Source organism: Gallus gallus, chromosome 27, assembly GCF_016699485.2.
Source record: "Gallus gallus isolate bGalGal1 chromosome 27, bGalGal1.mat.broiler.GRCg7b, whole genome shotgun sequence".
Classification (NCBI taxonomy): Eukaryota; Metazoa; Chordata; class Aves; order Galliformes; family Phasianidae; genus Gallus; species Gallus gallus.
The window spans coordinates 2,673,955-2,686,247 of NC_052558.1; the positions used below are offsets into that span (position 1 = coordinate 2,673,955).

At 66.7% G+C, this 12,293-nt stretch overlaps 1 protein-coding gene across 10 annotated transcripts in view; it reads left to right on the forward strand.

Annotated features, from left to right (window-relative positions):
- UBTF (upstream binding transcription factor, RNA polymerase I) overlaps positions 1 to 11,286 on the forward strand; it is a 17,659-nt gene extending 6,373 nt beyond the window's left edge. For 6 of the 10 annotated variants that reach the window (XM_046904412.1, XM_025144215.3, XM_025144212.3 and 3 more), the window contains exons 2-22: positions 829 to 957; positions 2,053 to 2,228; positions 2,357 to 2,440; positions 3,207 to 3,362; positions 3,943 to 4,007; positions 4,566 to 4,686; positions 5,146 to 5,256; positions 5,511 to 5,644; positions 6,120 to 6,261; positions 6,432 to 6,473; positions 7,047 to 7,160; positions 7,267 to 7,422; positions 8,060 to 8,215; positions 8,312 to 8,422; positions 8,497 to 8,585; positions 8,734 to 8,923; positions 9,065 to 9,112; positions 9,432 to 9,500; positions 9,858 to 10,004; positions 10,258 to 10,377; positions 10,758 to 11,286. In XM_046904412.1, the coding sequence (XP_046760368.1) occupies positions 900 to 957; positions 2,053 to 2,228; positions 2,357 to 2,440; positions 3,207 to 3,362; positions 3,943 to 4,007; positions 4,566 to 4,686; positions 5,146 to 5,256; positions 5,511 to 5,644; positions 6,120 to 6,261; positions 6,432 to 6,473; positions 7,047 to 7,160; positions 7,267 to 7,422; positions 8,060 to 8,215; positions 8,312 to 8,422; positions 8,497 to 8,585; positions 8,734 to 8,923; positions 9,065 to 9,112; positions 9,432 to 9,500; positions 9,858 to 10,004; positions 10,258 to 10,377; positions 10,758 to 10,871 (2,403 nt within the window). In that variant the 5' untranslated portion in view covers positions 829 to 899 and the 3' untranslated portion in view covers positions 10,872 to 11,286. The remainder of the gene's footprint in view (positions 1 to 828; positions 958 to 2,052; positions 2,229 to 2,356; positions 2,441 to 3,206; positions 3,363 to 3,942; positions 4,008 to 4,565; positions 4,687 to 5,145; positions 5,257 to 5,510; positions 5,645 to 6,119; positions 6,262 to 6,431; positions 6,474 to 7,046; positions 7,161 to 7,266; positions 7,423 to 8,059; positions 8,216 to 8,311; positions 8,423 to 8,496; positions 8,586 to 8,733; positions 8,924 to 9,064; positions 9,113 to 9,431; positions 9,501 to 9,857; positions 10,005 to 10,257; positions 10,378 to 10,757) is intronic. The other 4 variants (XM_040653266.2, XM_025144217.3, XM_040653265.2 and 1 more) reach the window with 2 other exon arrangements.
- The last annotated feature ends 1,007 nt before the right edge of the window (positions 11,287 to 12,293 follow it).

The following is a 12,293-nucleotide window of genomic DNA, read 5'->3' on the forward strand; positions in this document are numbered from 1 at the left end:
ATAGGTCTCTGTGTGAGGACATGGGGACCCCCCCCCCCTTCAGGCCCTGCCCCCACCACAGAGATCCCCTCATGGGGACCCCTCAGGGCCTTTCCCCCCCCCCAATAAGGAGCTCTGCATGGGACCCCTCCTCAGCTCCTGTCCCCCCCCCTCAAGGAAAACACCCCTCAGGCCTTCTGCCCCCCCCACCCACAAAGATCTGCATAGAGGCCCCCCCGTCAGGCCTTGTGCCCCCCGCTCTGTGTTGATCCCCCCATGGGGTTTCTGCCCCCCCCCCCCCCATATTGATCTCCATGAGGTCTCCCCTCAGCCTTGCAGCCTGCTCTGCTCCCCCCCCATTCTATCAGACCCCTCACCTGTGGGGTCGCCCCCCTGCAGCCCCACTGACAACACCCCCTCTGCCCCCCCCCCCCCCCCATGGGGGGGTCATTCCCTAAAGGGACCCCACTGGGATCTCCCCCTCATTTCGGGGGGGGGAGGGGTGGGTGGGTCACACTGTCTGCCTACCCCTCCCTTTGAGCCCTCTGTTTCAGAGCTCCATCCCTTCACTCCCCCACCCTTTGGGGGTTCTCTCTGAGCCCCCCCACCTCACAGACACCCTCTGCCTGTTTTCCCCCTCACCCACATCATGGGGGGGGGGGGGGGGGGGCATTTACACACCCCCCCCCCCCCAAACCTCACCCAGCTGTGGGGGGGGGAGAGGTGCGGTACCCCACTCCCCCATAACAGAAGGGGGCAAAGGAGGAGCCAGGAGGTTTATTGGGGGGGGGGGTTGTGCTGTGCTCCCCCCCGCCCCCCCCACAGCCTGATGCCCCCCCTGCCCCGCAGAGCGCAGCGGCACTGAGCGACGGTAGCGCCCGGCGCCGGCGGGGACCGTGCTGGCCTCAGGCAGGTGGAGGATGAACGGCGACACCGAGTGCCCTGCAGACTTGGAAATGACAGCTCCCAAAAACCAAGGTGAGGGGCGGCCCCCCCATAGCCCCCCCAGCCCCAAATCCGTGCAGTGTGAGAAGGGGAGGGGGTGGAAAATGGTTCTCCTATGGGGTCGCGTGGGGATGCTGAGGGGTGCAGCGATGCTGCGGGGTGCAGCGATGCTGTGGGGTGCAGCGATGCTGCGGGACGCCCCATGGGGTGGGGGGTGAAGGGGGTGGGCGCCGCTTTTGCCCTCAGAACGGCTCACTTTGGGTTGGCACAAAGAGCTCAGCGCTCCGAGCACATCTGGGCTGAATTATGGCCGTGCTGTTACCTCGGGCCCCCCGGCTGCCAGAGCTGCGATGAGCTCAGAGCAGAGCTGGGGGGAGGCGAGGAGAGCGGCGGGGTGGGGGCAATGGGGGGCAATGGGGGGTCCTGCCGGCACTTGGGGGGGGGGGCTCTGCCATCCCCCGGTGCCACCCCTGCCCCCCCCGGTGCCTCCTTTGTTGCTGTGCCCCACGCGTGGCAGCGCAGCACGTGTCCACTGCTGGGTCTTGAGGTGGATTTAATTACAGCAGGGCAGCGTTCCCGATATAGAGCGGCACAGCGGTGCCAGCAGAGCCGGGATAAATCCGGCATGGGACGCAGGCGGCCCCATTCATCCTCATGGCGGGGGGGGGGGTCCCAGGCAGGGAGGTGGCCGTGGGGGCTCAGGACCCCCTGCTTTGTGTCACTGCGGCATCCCCACACCCCGACCTTGGCAGAGGTCAGAGCGTGGCGCTCCCCATAGCAGCAGACGGAGCGCATTGGGGGCGCATCGCCCCACACGCAGTGGGTTCCTGCTGGCTCACGGGGGGGCTCTGTGGCCGTGTCAGAGCAGTGCCGTGCCCTTATCTGATGGCACACCAGGAGGAACGGGTCCCTCTGGTTTGCAGAGTCCCTCTGGTTTGCAGAGTCCCTCTGGTTTGCAGCCGGCGCGCTCTGTAGCTCTGACCTGCAGCACGTTGGTGGGGGGGGGCGATGGGGAGAGCCACGTCCCTTTGGTCTGTAAGCTGCTGCACGTGGAGGTGGTGCGTCCCGGAGGGCAGAGCTGCAGTCCCTGCACTGCCCCGTGGCTGAGCGCCTTCCTGTGCCGTGCAGACCGCTGGTCGCAGGAGGACATGCTGACTCTGCTGGAGTGCATGAAGAACAACCTGCCTTCCAACGACGGGAGCAAGTTCAAGACCACCGAGTCCCACCTGGACTGGGAGAAAGTGGCTTTCAAGGACTTCTCGGGGGAGATGTGCAAGATGAAGTGGATGGAGATCTCCAACGAGGTGAGAGCTGCTGCCGCCGCCGGGGTCCCGATGGCCCCGGGGTGCCCTGAGGGCTGTGAGCTCCCCCAGCCCGACTGCCTGCGGGACGGGTTGGTGGCCGTGCTGTGACAAAACCCCCCCACCAACAGGTGAGGAAATTTCGGACCCTCACGGAGCTCATCATGGATGCCGAGGAGCACGTGAAGAATCCTTACAAGGGCAAAAAGCTCAAGGTAAGATGTGGGGTTCATCCCCCCCCCCCCATTCCCCCCAACGAGGGGTCCCTGCCCTCGCCAGGCTGGGGCTGTCACTGTGCCAGCGTGTCCCGAGGCAGCTCTGTGGCTGAGGGCTCTGGGCCCAGGCCAAGCTCAGGGTACATTTCACACGGCCGGACGCGGCGCTGGGAGCTCGCATCCAAGTTTAGCAGCAGGGGCCGGGTCCTATTCCTGGCCTGCCAGGCTGGGGGGCTCATGCTGGGCAGCCTGGGGCCGTGTGGGGGTGGGGGCCGTGGTCGCCCCCTGCCTCACTTTCTCCCTCTGCCTGCAGCCCTGCGGGCTGATCCCAAACATCTGCTCGTGGGATGCTTCCTGACCAGGCAGCCCTTATGCATGGGGTGTCTCCTTCCCCGCGGTGTGGGGCTGGGGTGGCCCCGCGGTGTGGGGCTGGGGTGGCCCTATGGTGTGGGGCTGGGGTGGCCCCGCGGTGTGGGGCTGGGGTGGCCCCGCGGTGTGGGGCTGGGGTGGCCCCGCGGTGTGGGGCTGGGATGGCCCCGCGGTGTGGGGCTGGGATGGCCCCGCGGTGTGGGGCTGGGATGGCCCTATGGTGTGGGGCTGGGATGGCCCTATGGTGTGGGGCTGGGATGGCCCTATGGTGTGGGGCTGGGGTGGCCCCGCGGTGCAGTACAGGGAGCCGAGCCGTGCGGTGGTGGGGTTGGGGGTCGGCCGGGTTTGGCTGCACGGCGTTTGGGTGCTCAGCATTGCCCCCCCGCCCTCTCAACAGAAACACCCCGACTTCCCCAAGAAGCCCCTGACGCCCTACTTCCGCTTCTTCATGGAGAAGCGAGCCAAATACGCCAAGCTTCACCCCGAAATGAGCAACCTGGATCTCACCAAGATCCTGTCCAAGAAATACAAGGAGCTTCCCGAGAAGAAAAAGGTACGGGTTGGGGTTGGGGGGGTGGGGGGGGGGACGGCTCCTCGTGCCTCTCCAGCTCTCCCAGCACAACCGGCACGGCTCGGCTCCTGCCTGGCTTAGGTGTCACCCGGCGCTGCTTCAGCCCCGTTGGACCTGTTGGCCCTGCGCTGCTTCCCAGGGCTGCGGGGTGGGGGTGGAGGTGGAGGTTACGTCCGTCCGTCCGTCCGCCCCTTCCAGACAGCGCTGGGCGGTGGCGTTGCCGTGGGGTGGGCCGTGCTGGGATCGCCGCCGCGCTCTGGCAGTGCCGGCCGGCCGTGCTGGCGTTGGGACGGGCGCCTCGGGTCGGTTTGTCGCCAGCAGCAAAAGGGCCGGGGTGCAAAGTCCTCCGTGCCGCTCGCCCACGGCCGGCGCCTCGCCAGGGCTGCCCGCGGGACGGGGCAGGAGGTGGGGATGGCTTCCTGCCTCCCGGCTTGGGAAGGCGCGTCTGGGAGCAGCGCCGGGGCTGCAGCCCTATAGGGGCAGTGGGGCCAGCCCAGCTTGCGGGGTCGGCGCTGCCCGTTCCCCGCGCTGACGTCCCTCTGTGCCTCCTGGTTGTCCCCAGATGAAATACATCCAGGACTTCCAGCGAGAGAAGCAGGAGTTTGAGAGGAACCTGGCGAGGTTCAGGTGAGAGGCAGCCCCGCGTCCCCACGGCGGGAGCCCCGGTGGGCGCTGCGGGAGGGAGGGGGGCTGCAGAAAGGTGCCTCTGAGCAGCCCCGTGTTGGGGAGCCTCGGGCAGAGGGCCGGCGGTGCTCTGTGGGTGGGAAATGGCAGGGCAGGCAGTGCCCAATGCTGGAGCCTCCGCCCCGCTCCATGCAGACCTTCCCCTTCAGCCGGGGTGCTGCACCCCCAGGGGGTCCCGGTGCTCCCCATCGCCCGCTGCTGCTCCGGGGGTGCAGCTGAGCTCGGGGCCTTGGAGGAGGTGCTCAGAGCTGGCAGAGCTCACACCTCTCCTACAGCCCTTCTGGGGTCCCTTTTCGGGGATGCCGTAACGCAGGAGTTGCACTCGGTGGTCCCTACGGGTCCCTTTTGCCTCGGGGTGTTGGTGGTCCTATCGTACCGACTCCGGGGGGGGCTCAGGCTGCAGTGTGGCTTCCTCCCTTCGTGGGGAGGGTGTGGGGCGCTCGCCTTCCAACGTCAGCCTCCGTAACGCTCCCCCCTTCCCCGCCTCCCTGCTGGGTAAAGGGAAGATCACCCGGACCTCATCCAGAACGCCAAGAAATCCGACGTCCCCGAAAAGCCCAAAACCCCCCAGCAGCTGTGGTACAACCACGAGAAGAAGATCTACCTGAAAGTGCGTCCAGATGTGAGTACGGTGGGGGGGGGGGTCGGGGGGCGCACGTGAGTGTGAGTGCTGGGGGTGCTGCACCCCGCAGCTGGGGGACAGGAGGGGGAACGAGAGAAGCGCCGTAGGGAGGACGGGTTGCAGGAAGCCGATAGGAGCTCCCAGCAGCCTGGACAGAGGTAAGGAGGGCTCCGCACACGTAGGAGAGGCTCGGGGGGGTACAGACCCCCCCGCTTTTGCCTGTAGGGGTGACCACGGCCTTTCACATGAGTCAGGGCAGCAGAGATTCCCAGCGCAGACATCCACCTCCGGCCATGCCCCACGCTCGCACGCACTCCATTCCCCGGCCATGAGCTCGGCTCGTGGCCCCCCCGGCTCCTGCCGGGGCTCAGGGCACGCCCTGCTATTTTTTTTTCCCCCCCCCCCCCTCTTTTTTTGGGTTTTACCCCTCTGCCCTCACCTCTGGCTTTGGGTTTTCAGGCCACCACGAAGGAGGTGAAAGAGTCGCTGGGCAAGCAGTGGTCTCAACTCTCCGATAAAAAGAGGCTGAAATGGATTCATAAGGCCCTGGAACAGCGGAAGGAGTACGAGGTAGGGAGCAGCCTCACCCCGACCCCCCCATACTGCCCCCGCCATCACTCTGCCCGGCCCAGCAGCCGCCCCGGTAGCCAGGTGGGGTTCAGCCAGGTCCCTAGTGAGAGCCCTGCTTCCTCCAGCGCTGCGTGGGGAAGGAGAAGTGCCCCGGGGTGATGGATAGGGCGACGGTCGGCTTCTCGTTCCTCCTCCTCCGGCCCCCGGCCTGGCGGGGATCGCAGTGCTCTGCTGACCGCTCTGCCTCCTCGCAGGAGATCATGCGGGACTACATCCAGAAGCACCCCGAGCTGAACCTCAGCGAGGAGGGCATCACCCGCTCCACGCTCACCAAGGCTGAGCGGCAGCTCAAGGATAAGTTCGACGGGCGACCCACCAAACCGCCCCCGTGAGTGCTGGCTGGGGGGGGGGGGGGGTTGGGGGGGGTCTCGGGGGTCTGCTGTGAAGGGGGGCAGCAGCTCTGCCCGGCTTCGGGTCCCATCGCTGGGGGCGCACATCGGCTGCTTGCGATGCTGTTGATGGTGGGATCGCAGCATGGTTGGGTTGGGAGGGACCTTAAAGCCCACCCGGTTCCCCCCCCCCCCCACCGTGGGCTGCTTGCCTGCATCACACAGAGCTCCTCGGGGCCCATCCGTGGCGCTGGGCAGCATCGGGTCTGCATTAGAAGCTCCCTTGAAGGAGCTGTGGGGTTCACAGGGAGTGTCAGCACGGTTGAAGGCAGTGCTGTGTGCTGTGGGTGCAATCCAGCCCCATTGGTTTGCGCTTTCCTTGTCTGGCTCAGCACCATTACACGGCCCAGGGGGGGCTGCGGGCCCCCCTGCGGTGCCACGATCCCTCACGCCATCGCCCTGCATCCCCTGCAGGAATAGCTACTCCCTGTACTGCGCAGAGCTGATGGCCAACATGAAAGACGTGCCCAGCACGGAGCGGATGGTGCTGTGCAGCCAGCAGTGGAAGCTGCTCTCCCAGAAGGAGAAAGATGCATACCACAAAAAGTGCGACCAGGTGAGTGCTGTGGGGGGGGGACGTGGGGTCCTTGGTCACCTCCCCCGTGCTCTGTTTGCCTGCGTGGGGCAGCACGTGGTGCTCGCAGAGGGCGCTTTTGCTGTGGGCCGGGTCGGCAGCAGCGGGGTGGGGGGATCCCCGGGTAACCCCACTTCTCCCTCTCCCCCCAGAAAAAGAAAGACTACGAGATCGAGCTGCTCCGCTTCCTGGAGGTGAGTGGCATCCCTGGCTGCAGCCCCGCGTGCTGTGCTGGCTGCAGTGGTGCTCGAATGCAAAGCATGGGGGGGGGGGAGCTGACACTGCAGGGCTTTGGGGCGCGGGGAGGGGGGGGCTGTGAGTGCAGCGCTGCCGGCCTCTTGCTTCCTTCCCCCAGCCTGAATGCGGGGGGGTGTGTGAGTGGGAAGCTGCCCCGGGGCCCCCCCAGCACCACGTTTGTCCCTGACGGATGTGACGTGGCTGCAATGAGGGCACGGGGCGGAAAACCCATCCGGAGCCACGCGCCGCTCTGCCCTGCAGTGCACGGGTTGAGAGGAAGCAGATGAGACAGCGGGGGGAGGATGGAGCTGGGGAGGAGGAACGGCGCCCTGTGAGGGGGTGGTGGGCTGTGGGGACCCCACGATGGGCGCCTGGCCGGCTCCTGGCTCAGCACAGCTCCTGCTCCGCGCGCTGTGGGCTCTGAGGGCAGCTGAGAGCTTTGCTCCCTGCTCAGCGGTCTGCAGTTGTGTTAATGCCTCGTTAGCATCGGGCCTGGAGCTCTCTAAGCCCGGCTGTGTGTGTGTGTGCAGAGCCTGCCCGAGGAGGAGCAGCAGCGGGTGCTGGGCGAGGAGAAGATGCTGGGCAGCAACCGGAAAGGGGCGACGAGTCCCGCGTCCAAAAAGTCCTCACCAGAGACCGGCAAGGTGAGGGGGGGGCAGGGGGAGGGCGGGCACACGCCGGGGACGTGGGGGGGGTGGGCTGCCGGCGCCCCTCGTGGGCTCACACACCCACACCTCCCTGTGCCCCCAGGCCAGCTCCGAGAAGCCTAAGCGGCCCATCTCGGCCATGTTCATCTTCTCGGAGGAGAAGCGGAAGCAGCTGCAGGAGGAGAGGCCGGAGCTGTCGGAGAGCGAGCTGACCCGGCTGCTGGCACGCATGTGGAACGACCTCTCCGAGAAGAAGAAGGTGGGCACCCCCCCTGCAGCCCATCACCCCCCCCCCTGCAGCCCATCACCACCCCCTGCAGCCCATCACCCCCCCTGCAGCCCATCACCCCCCCTGCAGCCCATCACCCCCCCTGCAGCCCATCACCCCCCCTGCAGCCCATCACCCCCCCTGCAGCCCATCATTCCCCCTGCAGCCCATCACTCCCCCCTCCCGCAGCCCATCACCCCCTCCTGCAGCCCATTACCACCCCCCTCACCACCCCCTGCAGCCCATTACCACCCCCCTCACCACCCCCTGCAGCCCATTACCACCCCCCTCACCACCCCCTGCAGCCCATCACCCCCGCAGCCCATCGCCCCCCTCCCGCAGCCCATCACCCCCCATCTCCCACCACCCAGCCCTGCCCTGTGCGGGGGGCTTCGCTCATCCTCGGGCACCGCAGCAGTGGGGCGGCTGTCCCCGGGAGCATCACAGCTGCACCCATCGCAACCCTTTGGGTCATCCCCAGCCTCGGCTCGAAGGCTGGGAGGTGGTAGGGAGCCCTGGGACTGCTGTGTGTGGGGCTGCAGTACGGTGGGGAAGGGCATCCCGGCCCCTCCTGTTGCTCGGTGGGGGGGTCGGTGCCCCCTCTCATCATTCATCCTCCCCTTGCCAGGCCAAATACAAGGCGCGGGAGGCGGCCATGAAGGCGCAGTCGGAGAAGAAGCACGGCTCCGATAAGGAGGAGCGCGGGAAGCTGCCCGAGTCCCCCAAAACGGCCGAGGAGATCTGGCAGCAGAGCGTCATCGGGGACTACCTGGCACGTTTCAAGGTGGGGAGAGGAGCTGGGGGGGGTGTTGGGGGGTGGGGAGTGACAGAGCCCATGTGTGCTGGGTGAGAGCGACGACGTGCTGCGTCTGTGCTGCAGAACGACCGGGGGAAGGCACTGAAGGCCATGGAGGCCACTTGGAACAACATGGAGAAGAAGGAGAAGCTGATGTGGATCAAGAAGGCGGCGGAGGATCAGAAGCGATACGAGGTGCGTCCCCGCCCCGACCCCACACCGCCCCCCGCGCTGCCCCCCTGCTCTGACCGCTCTCTCCTGCTGCTCAGAGGGAGCTGAGCGAGATGAGGGCCCCCCCGTGCTCCACCAACTCCGCCAAGAAGGTGAAGTTCCAGGGAGAGCCAAAGAAACCCCCCATGTGAGTACGCGGGGAGCCGGGTGGGACGTGGGGAGCATCGCTCGGGCTCACACGGCTGCGCTTCGGGTGCGAGGGGTGCGCCCCCCCCCAAACCCCCCCCCGACCTTCGTGGCGCTGCCTGAGCTCCGCTCCGTGCCCCCACCTGCAGGAACGGTTACCAGAAGTTCTCCCAGGAGCTGCTGTCCAACGGGGAGCTGAACCACCTCCCTCTGAAGGAGCGGATGGTGGAGATCGGCAGCCGCTGGCAGCGCATCTCGCAGGGCCAGAAGGACCACTACAAGAAGCTGGCGGAGGAGCAGCAGAAGCAGTACAAAGTGCACCTCGACATCTGGCTCAAGGTGAGCGCCCGGAGGAGGCGCAGCGCCCCGAGCTGCTCCTTCTGCCCCCGGGGAACGGGGGGGCTGCTGGGTGGCTCCGTGAGAACGGTGCGCCCGGGCTGGGCTGCTGCTGAGCTCTGAGCGTCCCCTCTGTCTCCGCAGAGCCTCTCGCCCCAGGAGCGGGCAGCCTACAAGGAACACACCTCCAACGTGAGTGTCCTCGGGTGGGGGGGGGGTCCTGAGCCGGGTGGGGGGGTCCTGAGCTGGGTGGGGGGTCCTGAGCCAGTTGGGGGGTCCTGAGCCGGGTGGGGGGTCCTGAGCTGGGTGCGGGGGTCCTGAGCCAGTTGGGGGGCGGTCCTGAGCCGGGTGAGGGGGGGTCCTGAGCCGGGTGGGGGGGGGTCCTGAGCTGGGTGGGAGCCCCTTCTGCAGTGCCGCCTTTGGGGACTTTGCTTTGCAGCCCTGGGGCTTTGCTCAGCGCTGGGTTCATGCATTGCTGCTCACTGCTCCTCCTCCTTCCCTCCCCGTGCAGAAACGTAAGAGCATAGGGAAGATCCGGGGCCCCAACCCCAAGATGAAGCCAACGATGCAGTCCAAGTCGGTGAGTCCACCGCCGCGCTGTCCCTGGGGTGGGGGCGCCCTGCGGTGGGGACCTCGGGGTGACGCCGCTGCTTCCTGCAGCCTTCCTGTCCCCTGGGACAGCAGAACGAGGGGCCGCCCCCAAACCTGTGCCCAAAAAGCCATCTGGGGCCGATGGGACCCCACTGTCATCGGTGACGGCGCCGGGGGCCTTTTGGGGCCGTTGATGGCATGAATGGGGAAAGCCTGCCGGCCCCATAGGGAGGGAGCCATCTCCTCATGCTCTGCGGCTGGAGGAAGCCCATGGCCGGGGGTTGGGGGGGGGGTCCAAGGACAGCCGCCCCCCACCCACCACCAACCCCCCCTATGCGCCCTGCAGGAGTCAGAGGACGACGACGACGACGAAGAGGACGAGGATGATGACGATGAAGATGAGGACGACGACGACGACAACGGGGACTCATCGGAGGAGGGCGGCGATTCCTCGGAGTCCAGCAGTGAGGAGGAGAGCGAGGACGGCGACGAGGTGAGGGGGTGGGGGGGGGACACACACAGTGTGGGGGGGGGGTCCCATCGCTCAGCCCCATCCCCATCTCCAGGGGCAGGGAGGGGGTTGGGGAGCAACCGTGTGGTATGGGGGGGGAGGGGCTGCAGGAGGGAAGCAGAGGCGGGGGGGGGGGGCACTCCGGGGACCCCCCCAGCACATCCCCGGGGGGGGGCACGAGGAGCGGACCTCCTGCCGGACGTACTGAGTCTGGTCTCGGCTCCGTTTGCGCCAGTGTGAATGCCGTGTAAGTGAGCAGAGGCAAAGCTTTGCGCCGGTGCAACTGCAGTCACACTATGCTGGATGGCGCTGGGGTCAGAAACCGTGTCCGTGCCTCGTGCTCGCCCCCGGACAGGTGAGGTGCCCCCCCCCAAACACACACCCCCCCCCCCTCTGGCCCCCCCAAACCCCCCCCACTCAGCTCAGCCCCGCGCCTTCTCCTTCCCCCGGCCGTCAGAAGGGGGGGGGAAACCGAGGCACGAGGCGAGGGGGGGGGGGGCACAGCACGGAGCCGGGCGGTGTGAGTGAGAGCAGAGCCCCCCCCAGCCCCAAAACCCATCGCCCCCCTCACCGCGTGCTGGTGGCCCCCCTGAGGGGGGGGATATGTGGGGGGGGGGGGGGGCAGAGACACCCCGCGGCACAGCAGGGCGGGCACGCAGGGCTGGGGGAGGCACCCAGCAGTGCTACCACTGACCGCCCCCCCCTCCCCTCCTTATCGCCCCCCCCCCCCCGCAGAACGATGAGGACGACGAGGATGAGGACGATGAAGATGAGGACGACAACGACTCGGAGGGCAGCAGCAGCTCCTCCTCCTCCTCCGGGGACTCCTCCGACTCCGACTCCAACTGAGCTCTTTAGTAACGCCCTGCAGTTTTCTCAGTTTCGGCCCCATTTTTCTTCGCCCCCCCCCCGGCCCACACAGCCCCGTCCTTCTCTTCTCGGCCCCCCCCCCATGAACTGCAGGACCCCCCCGGGAGCGGGGCCAGAAGCGCCCCCCACACTGAGCTCTCACCGTGGAGGTGAAGCAGGGAGGGGGGGGTTGACCCTCCGTGCCCCCCCCCCTATCCGGAACCCCTCATTGTGCTGATGTGGGGGAGGGGGGGGGGGTTATGTGTGTGGGGGGGGGGCATTTTTTTTTTGTTTTTTCCCCCTATTTTTGTTGAATTCGGGTCGTTCCGTTTGGAGGTTCGGCCCATCTCCTCGCTGCCAGCTGCGGACTGTATGCATAGCAACACACAGGAGAAGAAAACGACAACAACAAAAATCCCCCCCCCCACACAATCCTATTTCCCCCCCCCCCATTATTATTTTTTTTTGTTTTTGTAAAAAAAAAACAACAAACACACAAAAAAAATAGAACCCCCCCCCCACCCAACAGCCCCTCCCAGGACATGAGCTGAGCTGCTCAGGACTCAGATGCTCACCCCCCCCCCCCCCCCTCTCCTCCCCCCCCCCCGGGGGGCTTTTTGGGGGTGCCCCCCCCCCAGATACTTTGTACAGAAGCTGCACGGAGATCTCCGCATCCCAGCACTGAGTGCCACCGGCGCGACCCCCCCCCGCGGGGCACGGGGACGTTATGGGGGTGGGGGGGTGGGGGGGGGGGGGGGGTTATGGGATGGGACACAGCGCGGGGGGGGGGGGAGGGGAGGGGGCTGGAGGAGTGCGTGTGGGGGGGGGAGGGGAGCCGTGGCACGCAGTGACCAATGTGGGGGGGCGGAGGGGGGGCTCCTGTCTGTGTTGTTGGTGGTTGTTGTGCCGTTGTATTTTATTTTATTCTTTATTTTTTTTTTCCTTTTTATAAAACGAGAAAGATCCATCTTTTTTTTTTTTTTTTAAGCCCCCCCCCTTATTTTAACCCCCCCCCCCAACGTCTCCAATGAAGCCGCTCCTCTCCCTTCACCCTATGGGTCCCTCCCTCCAAACTGTAAATATTGGGGTTTATTTGTAATGAGGGGGAGGGGGGGGGGTTGTTTTGGGGCCCGGGGGGGGTGCGTGGGGGGGGGGGCCTGGTGGTACCTGCCTGGGCGCCCCCCCCTTTTTTAAGCAGACACAGCACCAGCAATCCCATGGCACCCCCCGCTGCGCTCCCATCCCCCCCCCGCTGAGATGAGGGCCCCCCCAGACCCCATTCTGTTTTGGGGGGGGGGGGTTGGCACGAAGTGTCCCCCCCCCATTGTGTCCTTGAAATGGAGCCGGGATGGGGGCAGGAGGGGGGGGTGGGAATGTGCCCCCCCCCATGGGGAGGTGAGGGGGGGGCTTTATGTGCTTTAA